The following is a 26,290-nucleotide window of genomic DNA, read 5'->3' on the forward strand; positions in this document are numbered from 1 at the left end:
GAGCTACGTTACTCAGAAGGATGACAAAAGGTACAAAACTCTAACACATAAATTTTATAGATAAATTACATCATAATTTATACATCTACTACTGACCACAACTTGAAATTGTTTGTTTGACAGAACGAATATCAAAAATGTGCTATAAATGATTCAAACTGCTCACAGAATGAATGACGCATAAACAGCTAACAAGAATAGAACTGTAATAGCTATCAATGTAAAGGTTGTCGGTGGAGTAAACAAATGTCTGTACGAAAACCTTAAATACCACAAAACCAACAAAAACACAGCAAACAGTAGAAATAGCAAATTACTCAAATCAATATTCTCTGAATGAAACGTATCTTGCGAATTGAAAGAGACGCCATTTGAAGTCGCAGAATTTGAACTTAATTGACCAGCTTGAGTCAAAACTTGACAATGAACCACACAATTCGATAAGATGCCACAGTCAACTAAACATTGAGTTTCGTCTCTGAGTAAACCACCGGCAAATATCAGACGAACTTGACCACCGTCTGAAAGGACATTTCTGAAAACCCTCGATTTGAACTCCGATAATTTCTCAGAGGGTAAAACTTCGACTTCAGCTTGAAGGTCATTTAAAAACTTGAGTTTGATTGTGTAACACGATGATCGCTGGTCAACTATATGACCCGGTAATTCTAGGCAAAGTGTTGATAGTGAAAATTGATTACTATTTCCTTCAACAGAACTTGTCGAACTATTTGTGTCGTTTGTATTTGAAGCGTTGCTATTGTTGTTGTTGTTTGTTTCAGATGCCGAGCCATTGTTTGGGTTGTTCGTGTCTTCCCTATTTCGAACTCGCCTTTGTCTTAAAGAAGACAAACTTTGTGGAACTTGGCTTGCAAAAGACCTTAAAGACGACCTGAAACATTGAAACACGTAAATTCAATTTTAGAATATTGGTATTTGAAAATCGGTAACTAAATCTACATGCCTTTGAGACTTTTGGAAACCTCGGTCGAACACAAAAATCGGTAATTTTTATTTGCTATTTCTAGCCTAAAGTCTATATTTAATCTACCCCCCCCCCCCAATTAAAAGTTATAAAAAACAAATAGACAAATAGCGCGCTCGTATTAGTTTGTAACACAAAAATGCATGCAAGAAAATGGCCACGTAAGCAGGACAGAAAACAAACAACAAAGGAAACTTTCCGCTCCTATTTTTTTTAAATTTCAATACTACATAGATACTTTTAGGTTCATCAGAACAGGAACTCATTTTAGTCTACTTAGCATTGAAGCATGATAAACGCAACGATGAAACAATATACCAAGTAAAATAAAACGAATGACAGAACAGTGCAGTAATTCTATTTAAAGAATGCAATGAATCATTAGCTGTTTGAACTCAATGACAATTTAAATAAAATAATATCAGAGAAATACAGCTAATAATTATTATTTACTAAAGTCAGCAAGCCTATCAATCTTTTGTATGTTAACCAATGCGATGGTTTTAGTAACGAGATAACAGAGAAACTAATAAATTGTTGAAATGAGATTATTATTAGGACCCTAAATGAGATGCAAAACGCAAAAATCAAAATTGTCCAAAAAATGATGACAACAGTGTCTAATATAGTTAGAAATGCAAGATATCAACTTAGGGAAAATTTAGCAAAAGTTTACGAGCAGCTACTAAGCAAGCCGAAGAACGTTACCGTGAATCTCTTCGCGAGAAAATCTGACTGTTAAAATTTCCGGCATAGTTGTCTAATATGTGTATTACCTCAAAATACATTGCTGGTAAACAAATATTGGTTTAAAAGACTCCTCTAGATATCTGGTTTTCACTATTATCTTACTTAGCCAGAAAATGAGAGTCGAAAAACGACTAAGAGATGACAGTTACTATATGCAAAAAATTGATTAAAAATTATTTCAAAAACCTAACTAATAGACGCGAACAAATGTGTATCACCAATGTGGGCATAGTACTATAACAAGGAGGCTCGTTAATGTGCGTTTGCACATGATGTTCCTACCAGAGCTCATCTAAAGTTTTGACTTATTTCTCAACCAAATGAAGAGATAATCAAAAATAGATCTTTGAGTTTAAAAAAATCGTTACAGATCCAAACTACTAAATTACATAAAGCCGGGCCTCACTACAGCACTCACGAGATCTGCCATTAGAAAGCCTACGAGAAAAAGCAAACAAAAAATAAGCAAAAACAAAAACTTAATGGCAAAAACTCAATATCTGAATTTAGCACCTAGTAACTCGAAAGCAGTCAGATAAAATTTTAACTACACAACTTAAATTCTTCTTTACTATGCAGCAGATGGGACTTTTCCTTAATGAGACAAAGTAACAAGTCGACAAAAAGCCAAAATAATACAGTACCAAGATGAAATTGAAAAATTAATCAACATTTTTTAAGCCAAATAAATTTAATAGTAATCAATTGTTCTTTATACTAATTCAGCTAGAGCAATACTGAAAGAACAAATTACTTCATTTGGGCCTCAGTTGAAAATAATTGGGATCGGTAAGTAATCGAATGTGCTAAGAGAAGAGAAAAAGGAACACAATATTGATTAATCACAAAATATTTATGGAAATGCAGTGTCCAACAAACAAAACATCAATTACGACATAAGATCAAATTTGATTTCTGAATTAAAAGGAATTGGATCGGACTTCTCAATGTTTGGAATAAGTTACAAGGTGACGAAAATGACAAAAACTGAATAGTTTAAAAACTTTATGAAAAAGATTAATATCATAACTTTAAGACTATTAGCTATAAACGGACTGCATTGATTACGATCACTGGGTTAATCCTCAATTAGAATTGTATGGGACCTCTCAGCATTTTACGACTACATAAATTATAAAGCAGACAAAAACAGCAAAATCAAAGAAAAACTGCCGAAGCCATTAAAAAATAAACTTTTCAGAAAATTGTTTCTAAATTTCAATTATTTTTTAAACAGCAATGGGTTTTTTCTCCTTTAACAATTTGACTTAAGGCCTCAGAAACTCACCCAAAATGAGCAAATATTAAACCCAAGAATTTTGAGAAAACCCGTAGCAACAACATTAAATCCAATAGCTTTCAACGGAAGTCAATAAATACGAAAGAAAATGTCAAAGCCATTTAAACCATAAGCTTTGCTCTAAAAAATTATATCAATGATCCATTTAACGTCTTCTCAAATCCAATAGGAACTATTAGTTCTAAGATAATGTGATAAGACTTCAAAAGGAACCAAAATTATGAAAATGTCCAAAAATTAAAAAATATGAACACTCGAGGCATCGAAGTCATAAAAGCAACAGTTTGATGATAAAACCGCTAGCCAGAAAAATTTTGATTGCAGTAGAAAAGGAAGTGGGCCCTGTCATTAATGAGACCGACTTAGAGTTCTCAAAAATAAGTTTAAGTTGTCCACTCCAAGCACTCGATAGGCTAACCTAATGCTCATTAGGAAGCCTATTGCATTTTTACTCAACAATTCTATGCCATAGGACTGCCAAAAATAAGTAAAATCTCAAACAAATTTCAGCAAAAATTACGAAAACTCAGAGTCGAAGTAAAAAACAAACACGAACGATTCCTTGAGAAAAAATTTTTTATTCATTAGGCATCAATTGACTGAAACTGAGGTTTGTCCTTACAAGAAAATCGATATGAAAAGCGACTAGTCTCTAAGTGACTTGAAAACAAACAAAAATATGAAAAGTTCAAAAAACAGCTCTCAATTAGAATTCGATTTTTTGTAGTAATTTTACTTATAAGAACAGAACTAGCATTTTACTCGCCCTTCGTCTATTAGGAGCATCAAATTGATTCATTTTGTAGGCTGAAATATAATTTTGAATTAGTATTTTGTTAATAATAATTTTGAATAAAAGTTAATTTGAACAAAATTTATGCTAAAAGTGAACAAAATGATGCCACTTATCCCGTGTTCACAAAAAAATTTTAACCTCGATAACTCCTCGGAAAAAATGAAATTCAAAAAATTCCAATTCTACGCTGGACGAGCTTTTTAATGATATCACTCACATTTCTCCACACTTAAAATATCGATCGACAAAAACTGACTGAACAGAAAAACCCAATTGAGCTCTTCCCCCACAAATGGGTTTGGACTAAAAATGCAACTACTGAAAGACGGAACAGCTTTGGTAACCAACTTTGAAGTCAAAAAGTCACACCAAACAGCATTAAAAAAGCCATGGAATTCTTCCATCTATAAATTGAACAAGAATTTAAAAAGTATAGAGCTAGAGATGAGCTCTGATGCGTCATTTTTTTCCATATTCAAAAAACGAGGCGGTTTGGTAATGTGATTTTGCGCATAATGTTCCGACCACGCTCATTCATTCTTGGCTTCACTGTCTACCAAATGAAGCAGACAGCAAACTTTTATAACGAAAGCGAATGGTTTACAATTCTGATGATTTACAACTTTATTGATTCTTAAATAAAGAGAGGTGTATACGAAAAAGGTCAATTTCACTGGAACGAACAACGACCACAATATAATACAGTAAGAAGTCGAAAATTAAAAATTAATCAACGTTTTTTAAACAAAATAATTTTGAACGTATTAAAAATCATTAGCTTTTACCTGAATAATTATTGATCGATTTATTAAAGTTCGTTACAAAACTGATAGCACCTGTCTTTGGTTAAACTTAGCCAGAGAAACGGACTAAAGATTCACAAAAACTCGAAAAATAACAACAATTTGCGAAAATACAAATTACAGAAGCCATTAGAATCATTAGCTATTATCCAAATATTGTTTTTTTTTCATTTGTTATTTATACTAAGTCAGCTAAAACTATACTGAAAGAACCAATTACTTCAATTGGGCCTCAGTTGAACATTATTGGGATCTGTTAGTACGCGAATGTGCTAAGAGAAGAGAAAAAGGAACACAAATATTGATTACTCACAAAACATTTATGGAAACGCATATTGTCCAACAAACAAAAAATCAATTACAACATAATATCAAATTTAATTTCTGAATTACGAGGAAATGGATCGGATCTCTCAATATTTGGAATAAGTTACAAGGCGACGAAAAAACCACTTAATAGTTCAAAAACTTTTTGAAAAAGAATACACTGAAAGACTATTCGCTATAAACGGACTGCATTGAATACGATCACTGAGTTAATACTCAATTAGAATCTTATGAGACAACTCAGCATATTACGACTACAAAAATAATAAAACAGGCAAAAACAGCAAAATAAAAAAAAATAGAAAATTGCCGCAGCCATTCAAAAAAGCTTTCAGAAAAACGGTTTCCCATTTTCAATTATTTTTTAAACAGCAATGGGTTTCTTCTTTTTTAACAATAGGACTTAAGGCGTCAAAAAATCAACATAAATGAGCAGTTATTAAACCCAAAAAATTTTTGAGAAAACCTGTAGAAACAACGACATTAAATCCAATAGCTTTCAACGGAAGTCAATAAATACGCTAATATAATAATAAAAAAACCATGCCTCGGTGGGACGTTAATAATGTTTTCTATCCATAAGTCATCAATGAGACATCACAATAGGTCTTATGACTATGAAAACTGTGGTGGCTGAATCCACCTGGACGGAACCAAGTATACTACGTACTAATATAAACACTGCTAAAGTATATTACATATATATTACAAATTCCAGTTGGAATAAAACTCGATTAGTATGTTATTTCACCAATCAACGATGATCAGCGGTTGTAAAGATTTGATTGACCTTTTATGTTGCTTGTTAGTTGTTAAGAGCCAACTGGTACCATGCCGTGTTCGCAAGGTTCGAAAGCACTTCTTTCGCCTGCCTAAAGCGATTTAACATTGTAAGCGAGTTGAAATTCAAGATTCTTTCTTGCTCTTTCGCACGTGCACAAACAGCACACAACATGGCGCAGTCAACAATGGCTCGCTCCCCTCTCGGAGTAAACTTTTTTGAGATAGAGAAATCAACATTCAAACACTCAACATTACAAAATTCGAGAAAGAAAGCAATAATACGTAAGACTATTTTCCCCCAGTAAAAATCACATCAGACAAACTCATAATAACATTTCGAGATAAAAACACAACAGTCCTTAACACAAAGAAACAAGTAGCACGCAAAACATTAGCACGCAAAGCACACGAACCTCGGGGTATACTCAATCCACTCTGGAACATAATACCAGATGGTTCATTCACGAACTATTCACCGACAACAATCACACTAGACACTAATAATCGCAGAGACACAGTAATAAAAAAGAATGAGCTAGCAGTCGTCACCGAAACGAAACCAAGATTAATGCACTTCATAGCACGTAGGACCGTACGCAAGTATAATAGAAACCAAGAAAAAATAAAACAATTTCTGTTAAGAGAAGAAGCTAAACAAGCAAGCCCAGGCAACAAGCTCATCAGCAACAGTATCCAACCCGGGACCACCATGCCAACTGGATATCCCAGGACCTAGCTCAAGTAAACAAGAAAGACAACCACCCAAGTCATCAAAACCCCAAAGTAAAACTCAACCGCAGAAACGAAAAGGCTCAGCACCGACTAAACGAGTCCAACAAATAGGCAAAGATTTCGAGAAACGATCCAAAGAAGCAGCACTGGCCCAAAGCAAATTGGCCAAAACCAAACAGCGACAACGCCAAATTTTTAATTTATACCGCATCCGACTTGACACGTCACAACTTCACAAAAGCAAATCTGTGACGAATAAAAATTTGGCCTCATCATCAAGAGAAAAAAAAGGACTCATCACAAGGAGGCCCTATTACAATCTTTGCATCGAATGATCCAGCTATATTCATAAGATCCACAGCAACCAATCACCCCAACACCCCTGCACGTACCAACAGGAAGATTGACAAATACATAAACAAGATCACCAATTCCCCGACAAAGAAGACGGACAGCAACACGGAACAACTGAAAACAATTATCCCAGAATCATTATCAATACCGATTGAAGACAACAACACTCAAACAGCACCAACAACAAGCATGCATCCTGACAACACATCAGAGGAGCGCCAAAACACAGATGACATCCCAGAAACGATCCACATGGAGGAAGGCATGGCAGACATCGAATCAGCTCTCAGCACTATATCATCGCTTAACACAGCCGATATTGAAGCCCTCGACAAAACTTTTGACTTCAGCAAAAATTCCAGGGAGAGGAAGTGCGGTGGACGAATCCACCTGGCGGAATCAAGTATACTACGTACTAATATAAAAACTGCTAAGATGTATTACATATTTTTTAGAAATTCCGGTTGGGATAAAACTCGATTAATATGTTATTTCACCAATCGGCGATGATCAGTGGTTGTAAAGATTTGATTGACCCTTTATGTTGCTTGTTAGTTGTTAAGAGCCAACTGGTACTATGCCGTGTTGGCAAAGTGCGAAAGCACTTCTTTGCAGTTCTGCCTTAAGCAATTGAACATTGAGTTGAAATTCAAGATTTTCTTGCTCGTTTCGAACGTGCACAAATACCACAAAACAAAAACAATAAACACAGGCAAGCACCGAAAACTCAATAGAAAAATGCGAGAAGAAAGCCTAGAAGCCATTTAAGCCATAAGCTATTCTCTAAAAATTATATCTATGATCTATTTAATGTCCTCTCAAAGCCAATAGGAACTATTAGTTTTAAGATAATGTGATAAGACTTCAAAAGGAACCAAAGTTATGAAAATATCCAAAAATTAAAAAATATGAACACTCGAGGCATCGAAGTCATAAAACCAACAGTTAGATGATAAAACCGCTAACCAGAAAAATTTTGATTGCAGTAGAAAGGAAGTGGAGCCTGTCATTAAGGAGACCGACTTACAGTTCTTAAAAATATATTTAAGATCGGTTAACGTTCAAAAAATTTTCGAAATAATTTTAAAATCTTAACAGCCAGTAGCTGTCAAGTCAAAGCAATCGATAGGTTCACTTAATGCTCATTAGGAAGCCTATTGCAATTTTACTCATGCCATTTTTAACAATTCTATGCCATAGGACTGCAAAAAATTAGTAAAATCTCAAAAAAACAAATTTCAGCTAAAATTACAAAAACTCAGAGTTGAAGTAAAAAAAAACAAAAACGAGCAATTCCTCTAGAACTAATTTGTTATTCATTAGGCATCAATTGACTGAAACTGAGGGTTTTCATTACAAAAATATCGATATGAAAGGTCCAAAAAAACAGCTCTCAAAAAGAATTCGATTTTTTTTATAGAAAACTTCCCTATGATACCAGAACTAGCCTTTTACTCGCCCTTCGTCTATTGAGAACATCAAAGTCATTCATTTTGTAGGGTGAAATGTAATTTTGAATTAATATTTTGAAAATAAAAGTTTTGAATAAATGTTAATTTGAACAAAAATTATTCTAAAAGTGAACAAAATCATGCCTTATATCCCGTGTTCACACAAAAATTCAAACTTCTATAACTCCTCAAAAAAATGAAATTCAAAAACACTTTTAAATTTTGAATTCTACGCTGGACGAGCTTTTTAATGATATCACTCACATTTCTCTACGCTTAAAATATCGATCGGCCAAAAATTGACTGAACAAAAAACACAATTGAGTATATAGTTCTTCCCCTCCCCCACAAGTGGGTTCAGATTAAAATGCAACTACTGAAATACGGAACAAATTTGGAGACCAACATTGGAGTCAAAAGGTCACACCAAAGAGCATTAAAAACATGCCATCGAATTCCTCCATCTATAAATTGAAAAAGAAATTTAAAAAGTAAAGTGCTAGAGATGAGCTCTGATGCGTCATTTTTTTCCATATTCAAAAAACGAGGCGGTTTGGTAATGTGATTTTGCGCATAATGTTCCGACCACGCTCATTCATTCTTGGCTTCACTGCCTATCAAATGAAGCAGAGATAGCAAACTTTTATAACGACAGCGAATGGTTTACAATTCTGATGAATTACAACTTGATTGATTCAAAACTACAAAGACGTGTATAAGAGTTTGATCATCTTCACTGGAACGAACAACGAACACAATATAATACAGTAACAAGGCGAAATTAAAAAAAAATAACGTTTTTTTAAATCAAATAAATCTAAACGTCTTAAAATCATTAGCTTTTACCTAAAGAATTCTTGATAGATTTATCAAAGTTCATCACAAAACTGATAGCACCTGTCTTTGGTTACACTTAGCCACAGAAACGGAACAAAGATGCACAAAAAGTAGAAAAATTACAAACTATTTGCGAAAACGCAAATTACAGAAGCCATTAGAATCACTAGCTATTATCCAAATATTGTTTTTTTCATTTGTTATTTATACTAAGTCAGCTAAAACTATACTGAAAGAACCAATTACTTCAATTGGGCCTCAGTTGAACATAATTGGGATCTGTTAGTACGCGAATGTGCTAAGAGAAGAGAAAAAGGAACACAAATATTGATTACTCACAAAACATTTATGGAAACGCATATTGTCCAACAAACAAAACATCAATTACAACATAATATCAAATTTAATTTCTGAATTACAAGGAAATGGATCGGATCTCTCAATGTTTGGAATAAGTTACAAGGCGACGAAAACAAAAAAAACTTAATAGTTCAAAAACTTTTTGAAAAAGAATACACTGAAAGACTATTCGCTATAAACGTACTGCATTGAATACTATAACTGAGTTACTCCTCAATTAAAATTTTATGGGACCTCTCAGCATTTTACGACTAATAAATAATAAAACAGGCAAAAATAGCAAAATAAAAAAAGAGAAAACTGCCGAAGCCATTAAAAAAACTTTTCAGCAAACTGTTTCCGAATTTTAATTATTTTTTAAACAGCAATGGGTTTCTTCTCTTTTAGCAATACGACTTAAGGCTTCTGAAAATCACCAAAAATGAGCAAATAATAAACACAAGAGTTTTTAGAAAACCCGTAGTAACAACGACATTAAATCCAATAGCTTTCAACGGAATCCAATAAATACGCTAATAATATAACATAAAAAATCAAGCCTCGGTGGGACGTTAATAATGTTTTCTGTCCATAAGTCATCGATGAGACAGCACAATAAGTCTTATGACTATGAAAACAATAAATACAGCCGAGAACCAAAAACTCAGTTAAAAAAATGCGAAAAAAAGTGTCGAAGCCATTTAAACCATAAGCTTTGCTCTAAAAATTATATCTATGATCCATTTAACGTATTCGCAAAGCCAATAGGAACTATTAGTTTCAAGATAATGTTATAAGATTTCAAAAGTAACCAAAATTATGAAAAATCCAAAAATTAAAAAATATGAACACTCGAGGCATCGAAGTCATAAAACCAACAGTTAGATGATAAAACCGCTAACCAGAAAAATTTAGATTGCAGTAGAAAAGAAGTGGAGCCTGTCATTAAGGAGACCGTTTTACAGTTCTTGAAAATAAATTCAAGACCGGTTAACGTTCAAACAAATATCGAAATATTTTTAAAGTCTTAACAGCCAGTATCTGTCCACTCAAAGCGCTCGATAGGATCTATTAATGCTCATTAGGAAGCCTATTGCACTTTTAGTCAACAAATCTATCCGATAGGACTACAACAATAAGTCAAATCTCAAAGAATAACAAATTTCAGCAAAAATTACAAAAACTCAGAGTCGAAGTAAAAAAACAAAAACGAGCGATTCCTTGAGAACTAATTTGTTATTCATTAGGCATCAATTGACTGAAACTGAGGGTTGTCATTACAAAAATATCGATATGAAAGGTCCAAAAAACAGCTCTCAAAAAGAATTCTATTTTTTTTATAGAAAACTTCCCTATAATACCAGAACTAGCCTTTTACTCGCCCTTCGTCTATTGAGAACATCAAAGTCATTCATTTTGTAGAGTGAAATGTAATTTTGAATTAGTATTTTGTTAATAATAATTTTGAATAAATGTTAATTTGAACAAAAATTATGCTAGAAGTGAACAAAATCATGCCTTATATCCCGTGTTCACACAAAAATTCAAACCTCGATAACTCCTCAAAAAAATGAAATTCAAAAACAATTTTCAATTTCGAATTCTACACTGGACGAGCTTTTTAACTATATCACTCACATTTCTACGATTAAAATATCGATCGGCCAAAATTGACTGAACAAAAAACCAATTGAGTATTTAGTTCCTGTCCCCCCACAAGTGGGTTCGAATTAAATATGCAACTACTGAAAGACGGAACAACTTTGGAAACGAACTTTGGAGTCAAAAGGTCACACCAAACAGCATTAAAAACTTGCCATCGATTTCCTCCATCTATAAATTGAACAAGAATAAAAAAAGTAAAGAGCTAGAGATGAGCTCTGATGCATCATTTTTAAAAAACCAGGCGATTCGTTAATGTGATTTAGCACATGATGTTTCGACCCCGTTCATTCATTTTTGGCTTCACTGTCTACCAAATGACTGTCAACCAGCAGAGATAGCAAACTGTCTACCAGCAGAGATAGCAAACGTTTATGACAGCGAATGGTTTACGATTCTGATGATTTACAACTTAGTGTGAGTCGAAGTAGAAAGAGTCGAAGTAAAAAAACAAAAACGAGCGATTCCTTGAGAACTAATTTGTTATTCATTAGGCATCAATTGACTGAAACTGAGGGTTGTCATTACAAAAATATCGATATGAAAGGTCCAAAAAACAGCTCTCAAAAAGAATTCTATTTTTTTATAGAAAACTTCCCTATAATACCAGAACTAGCCTTTTACTCGCCCTTCGTCTATTGAGAACATCAAAGTCATTCATTTTGTAGAGTGAAATGTAATTTTGAATTAGTATTTTGTTAATAATAATTTTGAATAAATGTTAATTTGAACAAAAATTATGCTAGAAGTGAACAAAATCATGCCTTATATCCCGTGTTCACACAAAAATTCAAACCTCAATAACTCCTCAAAAAAAATGAAATTCAAAAACAATTTTCAATTTCGAATTCTACACTGGACGAGCTTTTTAACTATATCACTCACATTTCTACGATTAAAATATCGATCGGCCAAAATTGACTGAACAAAAAACCAATTGACTATTTAGTTCCTGTCCCCCCACAAGTGGGTTCGGATTAAATATGCAACTACTGAAAGACGGAACAACTTTGGAAACGAACTTTGGAGTCAAAAGGTCACACCAAACAGCATTAAAAACTTGCCATCGATTTCCTCCATCTATAAATTGAACAAGAATAAAAAAAGTAAAGAGCTAGAGATGAGCTCTGATGCATCATTTTTAAAAAACCAGGCGATTCGTTAATGTGATTTAGCACATGATGTTTCGACCCCGTTCATTCAATTTTGGCTTCACTGTCTACCAAATGACTGTCAACCAGCAGAGATAGCAAACTGTCTACCAGCAGAGATAGCAAACTTTTATGACAGCGAATGGTTTACGATTCTGATGATTTACAACTTGATTGATTCTTAAATAAAGAGACGTGTATATTAGTAATGTCAATTTCACTGGAACGAACAACAAAAGAACTGATAACATAGCCGGCAGATTGCCGGAATAGCTGCGAAATAGACTTGCGTGCCGTAAAATACAGATGGAAAAAGATACAGAAGTGAGTTGATAATAGTTATCGCCGCCGCCTATAAAACTTACAAGTTTATTTCAAAGGAGGTTGTTTTTGGGTGCAAAAAAAATTTCCCTGTCGCGTCTCGAACCGGCGATCTCCGGATTAACAGCCAGTCGCCTGAACCACTCGGCTGTCGGACCATACAATCTGTTTTCTTACAATCAACTTTGTTTTAGGAACAGATTCTGTTTCTGAATAACCGCAATTTAGGTCACGCAGAAAGCGTGAAGTCAAGCGCGAAAAAGCCATTTAAGCAGTGACGAGACAGAATGTTCTAGAACAAATGTAAAACGAAAATAAAGCGTCAGACGAATAGTCTGTTTCTTAGAGAGAGGCTACAGGGTTACTATCAATACCAATAAGCATTAGAGATGGTAACTAAGACTTATAGGAACGATGTTCAAATAGCGGGCATCTAAAATTGGGCTTTATGGGTTTACCCCGTTTCTACTTCTGACTTCAATTTATACTGACTCTGTTCATTTTGAATTGCTTTGCTGAGCAACTGATGTTTAAATTCACTTTTAGAAGAATGAGAGAAGAGAGAAACTAGCCTTGAGAAGTCAAAAAGATTTCACGCAAAATGCTGAAAAAGCGGCAAAATGGGAAAGCGAAAAAAGTTCGACGAAGTAAAAAACATAGCCGGAAGAATTCCGGAAGCGACTCGAAGCGTAAAAATTTGACAAAACCATAATTGCAGCTGAAACCATTACCTTTTTTAATAAATCATAAACTCATTGGTGAAATTTAAACCACTGTCACCAAGAGAAACAAAATGCCGCAAAAATATTTATTATTGAAAACGTTTGGTAAGGATAAGTGCAAAATAATTGTCAAAACACTGATAGTTTGAAAAAGCTGACAGGGCTATCAACTGCCCTCAAACAATTCATGATTCTAATCTCAAAAAGATCGCTAAAGCAAACGGCAGATAATAATAACTAAATTAAATTTTACAAAAAATAATGCTCAAAGTTAAGAATCAGAAAACTACTACAGTTAGATTTCTCATTACTGCAATTAAGACAAAAACAACATACTTTTTTCTTCTTGTATATATAATAGACAACATGAACTAATTGAAAAATTAAAATAATCATAGAAAAGCAACCGAGTAATATTTAAAGCCAAAAAAATGTTTAAGAACAATACCAAGGTCGGAAAAAAATACAATAAAAAGTAATATGTGGAAATTCTGGAAAAAGCTTTCTAGTCAACTCTTAGTACTGCCCTATGTTGAATGAAATCAATTGCAACCCAAAGAAATGACGAAAATCTAAGAAAAAGCCGAAATCATTCATTTTGTTAATAACTGAAAAAATCAATATAACCAGTATAAATGTAGGTGCCAGGACAGAGCTAGAATGATACAAGCTAGAATGTGAACAGTATGGACACAATGTAAGGAACACCATAACAAAGACTAATTCTTGATTTTTGAAAGTTCAAATCAACGTTTAAAAGTTTTGAAACTTTAAAAATCAAATTTAAAAAAACAAGAAAAACTAACACCATCTCATTTTTCAGCATTCGAGACGTAGAAAATAACGATTCATCCGAGACACAAATCTATCCTTCTGAACAGATCAAAAAAAGAAAAAGCAGAAATCAAACATACGAAACATTGAAACATTTTGCAAAAAAAGGTCAAAAAATTTTTAGGACTGCATTTAAAAAAATTTAACTGTTTTTCAAAAAAATAACGCTAAAAAATTATTGTCGTTTTTTGAAACAAAATTAACGCCCCTCATGTTGCACAAAAAGAATATTTCTAGTAATTAAAACCAAAATAGACAAAAAACTGAGAAAAATAGGAAAAAAAACTACCAAAATCGGATTAGCATATGTACAATTTTATAAAACAAAATTATATCGAGGTAAAAAAGAGGCATTGAGTATATGAATTGTCAACGGGAAGTTGTCATATTGACTGATTTTTGACAAAAAGACGGCTAAAATATCCAAAAATGAAGAAAATAATAGGAAAAAAAAGCCAAAAATTAACTAAAAGTCAAGAAATATGTGCCCATTTTCAACTTGAAACGCATTTTCAGGCTCTGCAAAGCACTGTGGCATCAATTTCCGAGGTTTACATTTCAATATAGCATCGAATAAAAATCATTTCTACAAAAAACCAAATTACAAGCAAAAAAAATGGGCCACTTAGACGAAAAAACGGCTAAAAACGGTTATCTATACTTTTCAAACTAATTTTCAAAGTCAAAAAGTCATTCACTAAACGCAGCGCATGATCAAAAAACTTCCCTCGCTCAGAAAAAATTAGTTCACGTGGCAATTTTTCTCACTTTCGTTTTTAGGTCAAAACAGCGTCTGAACGAATAGTACTTCCGGTAAAAAAAAAAAACCTTAAGAAAGCCAATACTCCTCTTCGAGTCGTAAAAAAACCAAGAGCACCGCAATATAGCTACGCTCAGCTTACAGCTTCGCAGCTATAAAAAAACATTTGCTTGCAAAAAAGGACATAGCCGACAAATTGACGCACAGAGATAGAAACAGAAAAAAGAGAAGATAGAAATTAACACCATTTTTAAAAAAAATTCTTACTCAGTATCCAGTTTCAGTTATATTCTAGAACTATACTTAATTCAGCTTCTAAACTTAAAGCTATTAAGCTTAATACTAATGTCAGCTAGTAATCGCTCTAATGGACGTTGATAACCTAATGCACTATGACTAAATGACCGGGCTTTATCGATTTATCTTTTGATTTTCCTCTTTTGACATTGACCGTATTCACTAAATTGCGTAATTCACTGCGTGACAGAATTTTAAATCCATTCAGTTGAAACAGTGCGTGAGCTAAGCGCGAGTCAAACGCAATATGATCAAAAGTTAACGCGAATTCAAAAAAGGAGAGCGCCTAAATAAAAGCCGCTGAGCATAAACAACTAACGTTGGACAAATTGCTCTCAAACGACCTGCCAGCGGTTGGCTTTGTAGTAGCCAGCTGGGGCTTTGGTAGTAGCCAGCTGACAAGCCGCAAAAAGACCACATGGCTAACATAATTGCAGTGAACTTGGTTTGAGCGCAATTAATAAATTTAATACAGCATCTCGAGCAGGAAACTATTTATCAAGTAAACACAATTGTAACAAAATTGCAAAAAATCAGATTCTGCATTCATATTCTGTCCCATTGTCAAACCAAATCTCAAACAGTAATATCTTTCATGTAACACAGCCTTATACTTACAAGATTGGGAGACCTCAATTTACTTGCAAAATTCCAAGTTATGTATGCTCGGCAGAGACATTTAGTGGCTGCACAGTAGAATTCACCAGAAAGCGTCGCTTTCCGTTTTCTCTGAGCTTGAACAGATGGTTGTAATAAAATGGAAGAGGATGCTCAAGTCTATAAAAGAGACGGAGGTGTATGAATGTGGCCGCAGCTCTAAAATACAGCTCAAAAATTCTCCTACATCTTATACACCATATTTACAAAATTCATACCTTCATTTTAATGTAAGAAGTCATTTCGAGGGCGAGGTTTAATCATTTAAGATCAATAAAGTAATAACGGAATGTACATTGAAATTTACTGTTAATTAGTGCAGAAAATGAAGCCAAGCACAAGCACTTCAAGGGCGACACGAAAAGATGCATAAAGCTAAGCTCTTTCATCTTTGCGCTTAAGACATTAAAAAATAAAAACATCGCAGCACTCCGAATCGTAGAAAAGACAGCGCCCTAATAAAGCTTAAAAAACGATGTTATCATTAATTCCATCGCTCGGCGGCAATTAACACTTTCTAGTAAAATTTGCCGTATAAATAAGACCAAATTACAGGACCTGAAACCATTATTTGCAATACTTATGGTAAAACGCTTAAAAATGAAGATAAAACCCATAAACATTGATGCAGAGAAAGTACAACTTCACATGCTACATTTGTGCAGTTGATTAAAAAAGATAGCTCTCGGATCAATCAGATATTCTGCTTGTACTTAGACTTCAGAGATAGCCAACAGATGGCCGGACAATAGCCGCGAAAAATGTCAATAGACCGCCAAGAGCGGAAAAACATTACCACCGTTGATTCCCACAACCAAGATTGGGATTGAAAGAAGAGAAATTAACAAAAAAAAAGATTTTCGTAGTGAGACGACACAGGGACTAATATCAATACCAATAAGCATTAGAGATGGTAACTAAGAACAAATTTCGAGTAACGGGCATATGCCCGTTACTCGAAATTTGTTCTTAGTTACCATCTTTAATGCTTATTGGTATTGATATTAGTCCCTGTGTCGTCTCACTACGAATTTTTTTTTTATTAATTCCTCTTCTTTCAAGTTGGGCTTTATGGGTTTAACCCGTTTCTATTTCTAATTTCGTTTTCAGATACTGAATCTGTTCATTTTGAATTGCTTTGCTGAGCAACTGCTGTCTAAAAACACTTTCAGCAGAATGAAAGAAGAGTAAAAATAGCCTTGAAAAATTAAAATAAAACAAAACAGTAAAAAAATAAAGTTAAATTGCCGCATGTGAACAAAAAACCACCACCGAGAAACCGAGTTTTTATTCAAACACCGTTTTCTCACTCTACTTTAAAATTAGAGCGAAAAAAATTCATGCCGCAAAACCACTCGCTTTTTCGCTCCATTTCCTGTTTCGGCGTGACCAAAATCACTACCCCAATTTGACTTCCAAATTATGAAAATGTATGAACAGATCTTTAAAAAAAGACCGCGCCCCAATAGAATCCAAATTCTTTGAATTGAAAAAAAAATAGGATCGCTATAATAGCCGGCTGAGAAGCTGAGGCGGTTATTAAAAAAGGATTCAAAAAATGTTAATCTAATTACAAATTATCTTTATTTTCAAACCAAATTTCAAAACAAAAGGGTCTTCTATATATTGTAACAATATAATTTTACGATTAATTAACTTAGGTTCACTGTTTTGAATTTCTTTTCTCTAATTAATTTCATTTACATTTCATTACATTCTGTATTTCGATTATATAGGTGAGTGCAAAAAAATTATTCAGTGAAGTCATTTGTATTCAAAACCCACACAAATTGAAATGAGAAACTACTTCACGCACACAAACTCAATTGCTGACTGCGGTGGTAGGATTCACCGCATAAAGCTGCTGTTTGACTTATATGTGAGTGATAAAATGTGTACCGAAAAAAAGGCGAAAAGCTGAAAAAATACTTTTGTTTTCTAACTCTACTTACAAAATAGAGTCAAAATATTTTACGCGGCAAAACCAATCGCTTAACCGCTGTTTCGTTGCTGGCGTTTCATAAAAATGTAAGAACAGATACTAAAAAACGTAGCCTGAAGATCCAAAACAAATTATTAATTTAAAATAACCGACCAACGTCGTGCGAATTGCTTACGAACGACCGGCGAACGGTTGGCTTCGTCAGTAGCTAGCCACAGTTTTGTGAAGTTAGCTTTAGATTAACTGAAGGGGCGTAAGGTGAGCGCCGCGCGAGTGCACCGCAGCGGGGGTGCAAAAGTGGATTGCGGGGACTGATGTGGGGCCGGTGGATGGGTGGGGTGTGGGATCAATTTCTAAGAACCGCCCATCACACCATAAGTACAGGTCTCCAAGACTATTTCTGGTAATCGCATACTTGACGACTCGTGGGCTGAACGCCTCTAAGAGAACTTAATGCAAACTGGGCGCTACCTCTTTATCCCGTTTCTGAAGACAAAAGTCAAAAAGGTCAGACGAAAATTCGGCCAAGCGAAAAAATGCATAAACGAGACAAACAGGATTAATATATTTGCAACAAATTGCTTTTGAAATCAATTAACAACAATTTCCTAAAAAAGGCCTGTTAAGTAATGTATGACAAAAATATTTCTGCTATAACTCATTGTTAATGAGGATCAGAGATGATGACATTACGCCGCATAACAGCAGCTGAAGTGCAGCATCAACAGAGAGAGAGAGAGAGAGAGAGAGCGACAGTGATAAAACGTGAAAGAGAAAGAGGGAAAGAAACCCTAGCTGACAGAGAGAAAGAGAGAAAAGTATTTTCCATGATGGGATGTAGCTTCTAGTTTTCTAGCCTTGTAAATAAATCATAAATTGAAAGCAAAATTTAAAAACAGTTTTCAACTTCGCAGTAAAAAGAAGTTCAAAACCAATTTTTTGTCTCAAAATTTCTGTCAAGTAATCCATATTCGAGAGTAATGGTCGTTAAACTCGGTCGAAAAATTTCGGAAACAATTACAAATTTCAAATAAATCTTGCTAAAATTCAAGATATCAAAATCTTAAGAACCATTTCAGTGTCTCACGAGACTATTCAGTATTCCTGTTTCAAGCATGAAATAGTTTCACTGGCTCATAAAGACCCATACACCTGGAACATAAAAATTTCCAAAAATTTTGAAAAAAATTTTTAAATATTATCCACAAATTACTAAATCTGAGCCATAGAAAATAATGATCACCAATCCTTTAACTGTAGAAACTATGCAGCAGCTTGTTATCAAACCGCGGAGGAGGTCCATAGCCCTTGGTGCCGGAAAAATTCGAACACATGAAAATAATTTAAAAAATTACTTAAATTCGTAATAAAATAAAATTCGTACTTTCAAAAAACTTAAAAAATAAGTTTTATAAAAAAAAATTGCTAAAACTTGCAATATTAAAAAGTTGAGAATTAATCCATGACAGAAAAAAAAAATCCATTAATTTATTATCAAACCCTACTGGACGTTTTCTGACCCTTGAGGCTCACAAAACCTGAATAATGACAAGGTGAGAAAAAACTGAAAAAAAAATAGCAAAAATTGCCAAAAAATGCTAAAATTCGCGATGCTAAAATTTTGCAATACATCCCATTACATCTAGAAATTATACATTAACCTATTTTTAAACCCTAGATGAGGTTTTTTTGGCTCTTGAGGCTGAAATAACTTTGAAAAAAAGACAAAAATTTTCAAAAAAAACTTGAAAAAGCAAGTTTTATAAACAAAAATTGCTAAAATTTGTGAGAAAAAGTTGAAATATTCCATGGCCAAAAAAAATTGTCAGTAAATTACTGACAAACCCCTTAGGATATTTTTTGCCCCCTGGGTCTGGAAAGACCTGAATAAGGGAAAATAAATGTCAATAAATTTAAAAAAAAAATGCACGTTTTGTCAAAAAAAATTCTAAAATTCATGATGTAAAAATGTTGAAACCATTCCATTACCACCAGAAACTATGCAGTAACCTATTATTAAAATCTAGAAGAGGTTCCTTGACATCTAGTGCTCATAAAAAAAAGTCAAGAATTGTCAAAAAAGCTTGAAAAAATTTGCAAAATAGAATAAAATTGCGTGTTTTTAGCGAGAGACGGGGGAGGGGGGGGGGGAGTGGAGGGGTCTTCAACCTCCAAGAACCACCCATCACACCATAAGTATAAGTCGCTAAAACATTTTGAGCTGAAGCAGAGCTGAAATCCTCTAAGAGCACTTAATGCCCGCTGGGCGCTACCTGTTTATCCCGTTTTTCAGGACGAAAAGTCAAAAGCGTCAGACGAAAAATCGTTCAAGCGAAAAATTGCATAAAAATACCGACAAGACTAATATAATTGCTACAAACTTTGTTTGAGAGCAATTAATAATACACACCACCTTAAACAATGGAGAACATTGAAAAAAACTCTGTAGAGCAGATCCTGATAACAATTTTTTGTTTAAAAAATCTTCATTACGATATCAACTACAGAATAATTACCATAATTAAAAACCAAGAGTACCGCATTATAGCTCTGCTCTGCTTATACATTCTCAGATATATAAAATACATTGAACTTGCCTGAACAATTTTAAAGACAAGTATTATGTTTTGAAAAGCGCAATCAACATTCATGTCACTGTGTAACTAGTGAGATAATACTACCCCGGAAAAATTTTCAAGTCAATTGAACGTTGACTTTATTACAAACAAGTATTAAACCAGTACTAAACAAGTATTAAAAAAGTAAGTGTTTCAAGCCTTAAAAACTGAACCAAAACACGTAAGCGATTTGATAATCAAACATCACTGATACAAGATTTCTCAGTATCAGAACAGGACGTTCTCCGTGGCTTATCTTGAATACATTTGCATTCCAAAATTCGGATTAGTTTGGATAAAAGTCATCAAAAATCTCACTCTCAGTCACTTGAAAACGTTTGCATTCCCTACTTACACAGCTACGTTAAAAACTGTCCTTCCATTGCTCACTCCACCGTTACCCGGACTCCTCAGGTCTCCGTTATCTGAAGACAAATCGTCGTGGTTTTCAGCAGTATCATGCTCACTATTATCGTGCACAGGCGAATGAGTCAAGTTTACGCTTGAAGTTGACGATGGACTCGGGTTCAGATTTTCGTCGGGATCCGGAGGCATTGGAAATCGATTGAAGCCCTGAAGTTCAAAAAAGATCCAAATGTCATTAAATCAAGTTGGAACTGAGAAAACTATCACTGAACAAATAAAAATCCGTTTTCCCTGTAATTATCACAATTTTCAAATTACTAAGGGTGCAAAAGAGGACAATCCGATTCCTGCTGTAGCGTGAATTTAACGTGAATGTAATTTTGCAAGTGAGACAATCCTTTATATCCGTCAACAAATAAAATAAACATAGCTGGCAGATTGCCAGAAAATAGCCAAAATATGATTTAGATCTGCCGTCTCAAAAAACAGTAAAAAAAAAGACAGACCAAAAAAATTCGTCCATTCATTGAAGGCTGATATGTAACATTTTGATTAAAAATCTGTATAAGTTTTTGCTGCCTCTATTAGCTGCTCTCAAATAACCTTCATTTAGAGTGACGCACAACCATTTGACCTTATCTCTTTGAATTGAAGTAAATCAAAGTCAATTTCAAAGTGAGGAAAAGTCATCTTTGAGAGTGAGGTAAGTCAAGTGCGACCAAAAAACTAATCACGCGAATGAACAAAAAACTCGCTCCACTAAGAGCGAAAAATGACGTCGCACACGCACTTCAGTTGAAATTGCATGAACGAATGAACAAACAGCAGATTTGAAGTGGTTGTGACGTCATATGGTCGTAACAAAAATCGTGACGAAAAAAAACATAGCAGGACAAGTCCTGACATACAATTCAAAGAATTTTCATTGACTAAACAGAAAAATTAGACCCAGAATGGACTATGAGTGAATTGAGGAAACCATTTTTTAAAAAAAATCAGATCAAAATAAGAAAAAAAACAAAAAAACAATGTCAAAATGCCGCATGTGAACAAAAAAAACCACTAGCGAGAAATGAAAAGTTAATTCAAACAAAAAACTAGGCCTAGAATGAGCTGTGAATGGACTGGGAAATCCATTTAGGAAAAAATCCGATCCAAAAAATCGAAAAAACAGTAAAAATCAGATTGAAATTGCCGCATATGCACAAAAAACCACTAGCGAGAAAGCGAATTTTTTGTTTAAACACCGTTTTTTCACTCTACTTTAAATTTAGAGCGAAAAAAATTCACGCCGCAAAACCACTCGCTTTTTCGCTCCAATTCCTGTATCGACCAGACCAAAATCACTACTCCAATTTGACTTCAAAAATCATGAAAATGTGTGAACAGATCTTAAAAAAAAACATAGCCGGAAAAATTCCGGAAACGACTCGAAGTGAAAATCCATTTAAACGCCTTCCAACTACTCATCAAACAAAACTTGCTCACTATTTTATGATTATCTTGAAACAAAGGCATCAAACGAAGTAAAAACAATAAAATCAAATCTGTTAAAATATGATAAAAACTCTAATCAAATTTTGTTATAAATTGAGATCCCGAAAAAAACGATCTCTGCCAAAATACCTTCATCAAACCAACTAGTTCTTACAAAAACCACTTATTTGAATTTTGAAAAAAAATACTTTAGTCTAAATTATGAAAAAAGCTCTTAAAAACAACTTTCACTGAAAAATTGGAAAAAGTTACTAATTTTTTTTAATATTTCAAAAAACATATAAATCCAAAGAAAAATTCCCTTCAACCAATAGGGTATCCAGATCCTCACAAAACAATAGACAAGTCATAATAGGCAAAGAAACTTAGCTAAAAACAGAAAAACTGCAAAAAATTAAACTAGTTCCAATTTTCACCATTTTTTGTCATATTTCTCAACAAAAAAAATGATTCTTCGCCACAAAACAGTAACCAATTGTTATCATAATATTGCTCAAGTAGAAGGGGTTTTTTCAATACCCATTTGAGCCAGTTAAAACAAAATAATCGTCAAAAAAAACGCAATAATTAGCCCGAAAATCAGCCAAATACATTAAAAACCACCGAATTATCATAAAATTCATATGAATTTCCAGAAACCTTCAAACCACAACCGAAACCAGCCTAAAAGTAAAACAAAATCATAACAAAACCTCTTAACAAAAACAAATTAAAAAAACTGCTTTAAATTGCCGCACGCGAACAAAAAAATTTCGCTCGCTGAGAGAAAATTTTTTCACACATCAAATTATTAAGTTTTCGCTGCCTCTATTAGCTGCTCTCAAATAACCTTCATTTAGAGTGACGCACACCCATTTGACCTTATCTCTTTGAATTGAAGTAAATCAAAGTCAATTTCAAAGTGAGGAAAAGTCACTTTTGAGAGTGAGGTAAGTCAAGTGCGACCAAAAAATTAGTCCCGCGAATGAACAAAAAACTCGCTCCACTAAGAGCGAAAAATGACGTCGCACACGCACTTCAGTTGAAATTGCATGAACGAATGAACAAACAGCAGATTTGAAGTGGTTGTGACGTCATATGGTCGTAACAAAAATCGTGACGAAAAAAAAAACATAGCAGGACAAGTCCTGACGTACAATTCAAAGAATTTTCATTGACTAAACAGAAAAACAAGACCTAGAATGGACTATGAGTGAATTGAGAAAACCATTTTTAAAAAATCACATCAAAAAATAAGAGAAAAAACAAAAAAACAATGTCAAAATGCTGCATGTGAACAAACAACCACTAGCGAGAAAGCGAATTTTTGTTCAAACACTGTTTTCTTACTCTACTTTAAAATTAGAGCCGAAAAATTTCACGCCGCAAAACCACTCGCTTTTGCGCTACAATTCCTGTATCGGCATGACCAAAATCACTACTCCAATTTGACTTCAAAAAAAATGAAAATGTGTGAACAGATCTTAAAAACATAGCCGGAAGAATTCCGGAAACGACTCGAAGTGAAAATCCATTTAAACGCCATCCAACTACTCATCAAACAAAACGTGCTCTCACTATTTTATGATTATCTTGAAACAAAGTCATGAAACAAAGAGTAAAAACAATAAAATCAAATCTGTTAAAATATGATAAAAATCTCATCAAATTTTGTTACAAATTGAGATCCCGAAAAAAAAACGATCTCTGCCAAAATATCTTCATCAAACCAACTAGTTCTTACAAAAACCACTTATGCGAATTTTGAAAGAAAAAATACTTTAGTCTAATTTATGAAAAAAAAGCTCTTAAAAACAACTTTCACTGAAAAATTGGAAAAAGTTACTAATTTTTTTTAATATTTCAAAAAACATATAAATCCAAAGAAAAATTCCCTTCAACCAATAGGGTATCCAGATCCTCACAAAACAATAGACAAGTCATAATAGGCAAAGAAACTTAGCTAAAAACAGAAAAAAATGAAAAACTGCAAAAAATTAAGAAAACTAGTTCCAATTTTCGCCATTTTTTGTCATATTTCTCAACAAAAAAAATGATTCTTCCCCACAAAACAGTAACCAATTGCTATCATAATATTGCTCAAGTAGAAGGGGTTTTTTCAATACCCATTTGAGCCAAATAAAACAAAATTATCGTCAAAAAACGCAATAATTAGCCCGAAAATCAGTAAAATACATTAAAAACCACCGAATTATCATAAAATTCATATGAATTTCCAGAAACCTTCAAACCACTACCGAAATCAGCCTAAAATTAAAACAAAATCATAACAAAACCTCTTAACGAAAACAAATGAAAAAAACTGCTTTAAAATGCCGCACGCGAACAAAAAAATTTCGCTCGCTGAGAGAAAATTTTTTCACACATCAATTTCTCGCTCTCTCAAAAACAGCGGTATGAAAAAAAAACACTCTTTTCGCTCAGCTCTTTGCTTTTGTTCAGCACCAAAATCACTCCAAATTTTTTCACGCGTTTCATTTCCCGCTCCAAAAATCACTCCAATAAAATTGATTAAAAAAAGGACTTCTCCAATACTCCTCGTAAAAAAGACAGCGCCCCAATACAATTCAAATTCTTTGAATTGTAAAAAACCAAGAGAAGGCCAATAATAGCCCCAGGTATCGCTGTGCGGCTATTAATAAAAGTTCATGAAAAATAAGCATCAACGAAAAATGCAAAAAAACAGTATTGCATAACAGCTTCTTAAAATTGATCACAGCAGAATAAATATTTCATTTAATTACAACATAAAGAAACAATTTTGTAGCGTATAATCTAAAAAACTCCGCTGAAAAAGAGCGTACCATTGTGTGAAGACTAACTTGCATGTCCGCACCGCTGAACGGCGGACTGCCGGGACCAGTGCTCAACTGTGCATACAATAGAGGTCTGTCTGGGACATAGGTTGACATCCAAACCAGGTACAGTACAACTACTATCACTGTTGTTGACAACAGCAATGTCACTTCATCTCCGAAGCCCTCGATCAGAGTCATACTAGATCTAAAAGCATTCATTTAAATTTTTACTAGCAGGCCCGCAAAACCTTTACAAGAAAATCATTTACAGGAATAGAAGGTTTAAAAGAAATGATTTTTGTTTCACACAAACTCGGGTTCGAACGCAGGCCCCTCGTTTAAGGCCCCTAGGTCTTAGCACTTACGCTACCGATGTGTATTCCACTTGTCCTTTGCCCTTTCTACATCAGCAAATTTTTGGACAATGGTGTTCGGGACCCGCTTGCTACGCCGCACGCTTAATAAGCGCAAAAAAAGCAGATTTAGAGCTGCAATATGGCGGTATAGCGCTTCGTAAAACGCATGTATTACGCTTGCTCCATGTTTAAGGACCGTTTGTGCCTCCCCAGCTTAGTGAATGTATATTACTTGCAATCCCCCGAAGCACGTCCATTTTTTACATAATGATTTACCATGCAATGACACGTGCTCTGTAATCGGGGGGATCATAACTGAGGGGAACAAACGGAAAAGATCCGAATAGATTAAAAGAACGAAAAAGAATATATGAAAAAGATACAAGGAATTAAAGAGAGACGAGAGAAACACAGACAGACAGGAGTGGACGAAGAACAACAATTACACATTTTCCGTTTTGGGCCAAGAATACACGAGCCTTTTCTGGCACCAACTCGTCCCTGAATACATGCCCCTCGCTTAACAGCAATAGGTCCTATCCTTTACTCTCTCGATCAGTACGTATTGCTATTGTCTACTTCACATTGTTCATCAGCCAATTTTGATCACTGTCTTTCTGGACGCTTGTTTTTGCTATGCCGCATGCTTGATGTACGCTAAACATGCGCAGATTAGACGTTTAAGCATGGCAGCATAGTTCGTCTCAAAGGGATAAGTTAGTCTCCATAATAAAGAACCTTTATCACATGAAGATGGTAGCGCTGTTAGCTAATGCGTTCATTTAGTATCATAGACAGATAGAGGGAAAATATCAAATAACACAAAGATAAAGAATTAAAGACAAAGAATGA

At 34.1% G+C, this 26,290-nt stretch overlaps 1 protein-coding gene across 2 annotated transcripts; it reads right to left on the bottom strand.

Annotated features, from left to right (window-relative positions):
• Positions 1-31: 31 nt before the first annotated feature.
• Positions 32-25,308, bottom strand: LOC142348601 (uncharacterized). Of its 2 annotated transcripts, none has more exons than XM_075400001.1 (3): positions 25,107-25,308; positions 20,777-20,994; positions 32-892 (listed from the first exon to the last, which is right to left on the bottom strand). In XM_075400001.1, the coding sequence occupies exons 1-3, from the start codon at positions 25,299-25,301 to the stop codon at positions 163-165; spliced, it is 1,143 nt and encodes a 380-aa protein (XP_075256116.1). In that variant the 5' UTR covers positions 25,302-25,308; the 3' UTR covers positions 32-162. The 2 variants fall into 2 exon arrangements, with proteins under 2 accessions (XP_075256116.1, XP_075256115.1); XM_075400000.1 differs by having other exon boundaries at positions 25,089-25,308.
• Positions 25,309-26,290: the final 982 nt, after the last annotated feature.

This window comes from Convolutriloba macropyga, chromosome 10, assembly GCF_964194025.1.
Source record: "Convolutriloba macropyga chromosome 10, txConMacr16.3, whole genome shotgun sequence".
Lineage (NCBI taxonomy): Eukaryota > Metazoa > Xenacoelomorpha > Acoela > Convolutidae > Convolutriloba > Convolutriloba macropyga.

What these genes read in the sequence shown, in the direction of transcription:
- LOC142348601 (XM_075400000.1), bottom strand. Translation starts at nt 25,301, where the DNA reads ATGAATGCTTTTAGATCTAGTATGACTCTGATCGAGGGCTTCGGAGAT. An exon ending in AAGTTAGTCTTCACACAATG is followed by an intron (nt 20,995 to 25,088) that starts GTACGCTCTTTT and finishes TTTGAACTTCAG; the next exon opens with GGCTTCAATCGATTTCCAAT. An exon ending in ACAGTTTTTAACGTAGCTGT is followed by an intron (nt 893 to 20,776) that starts GTAAGTAGGGAA and finishes TCAATGTTTCAG; the next exon opens with GTCGTCTTTAAGGTCTTTTG.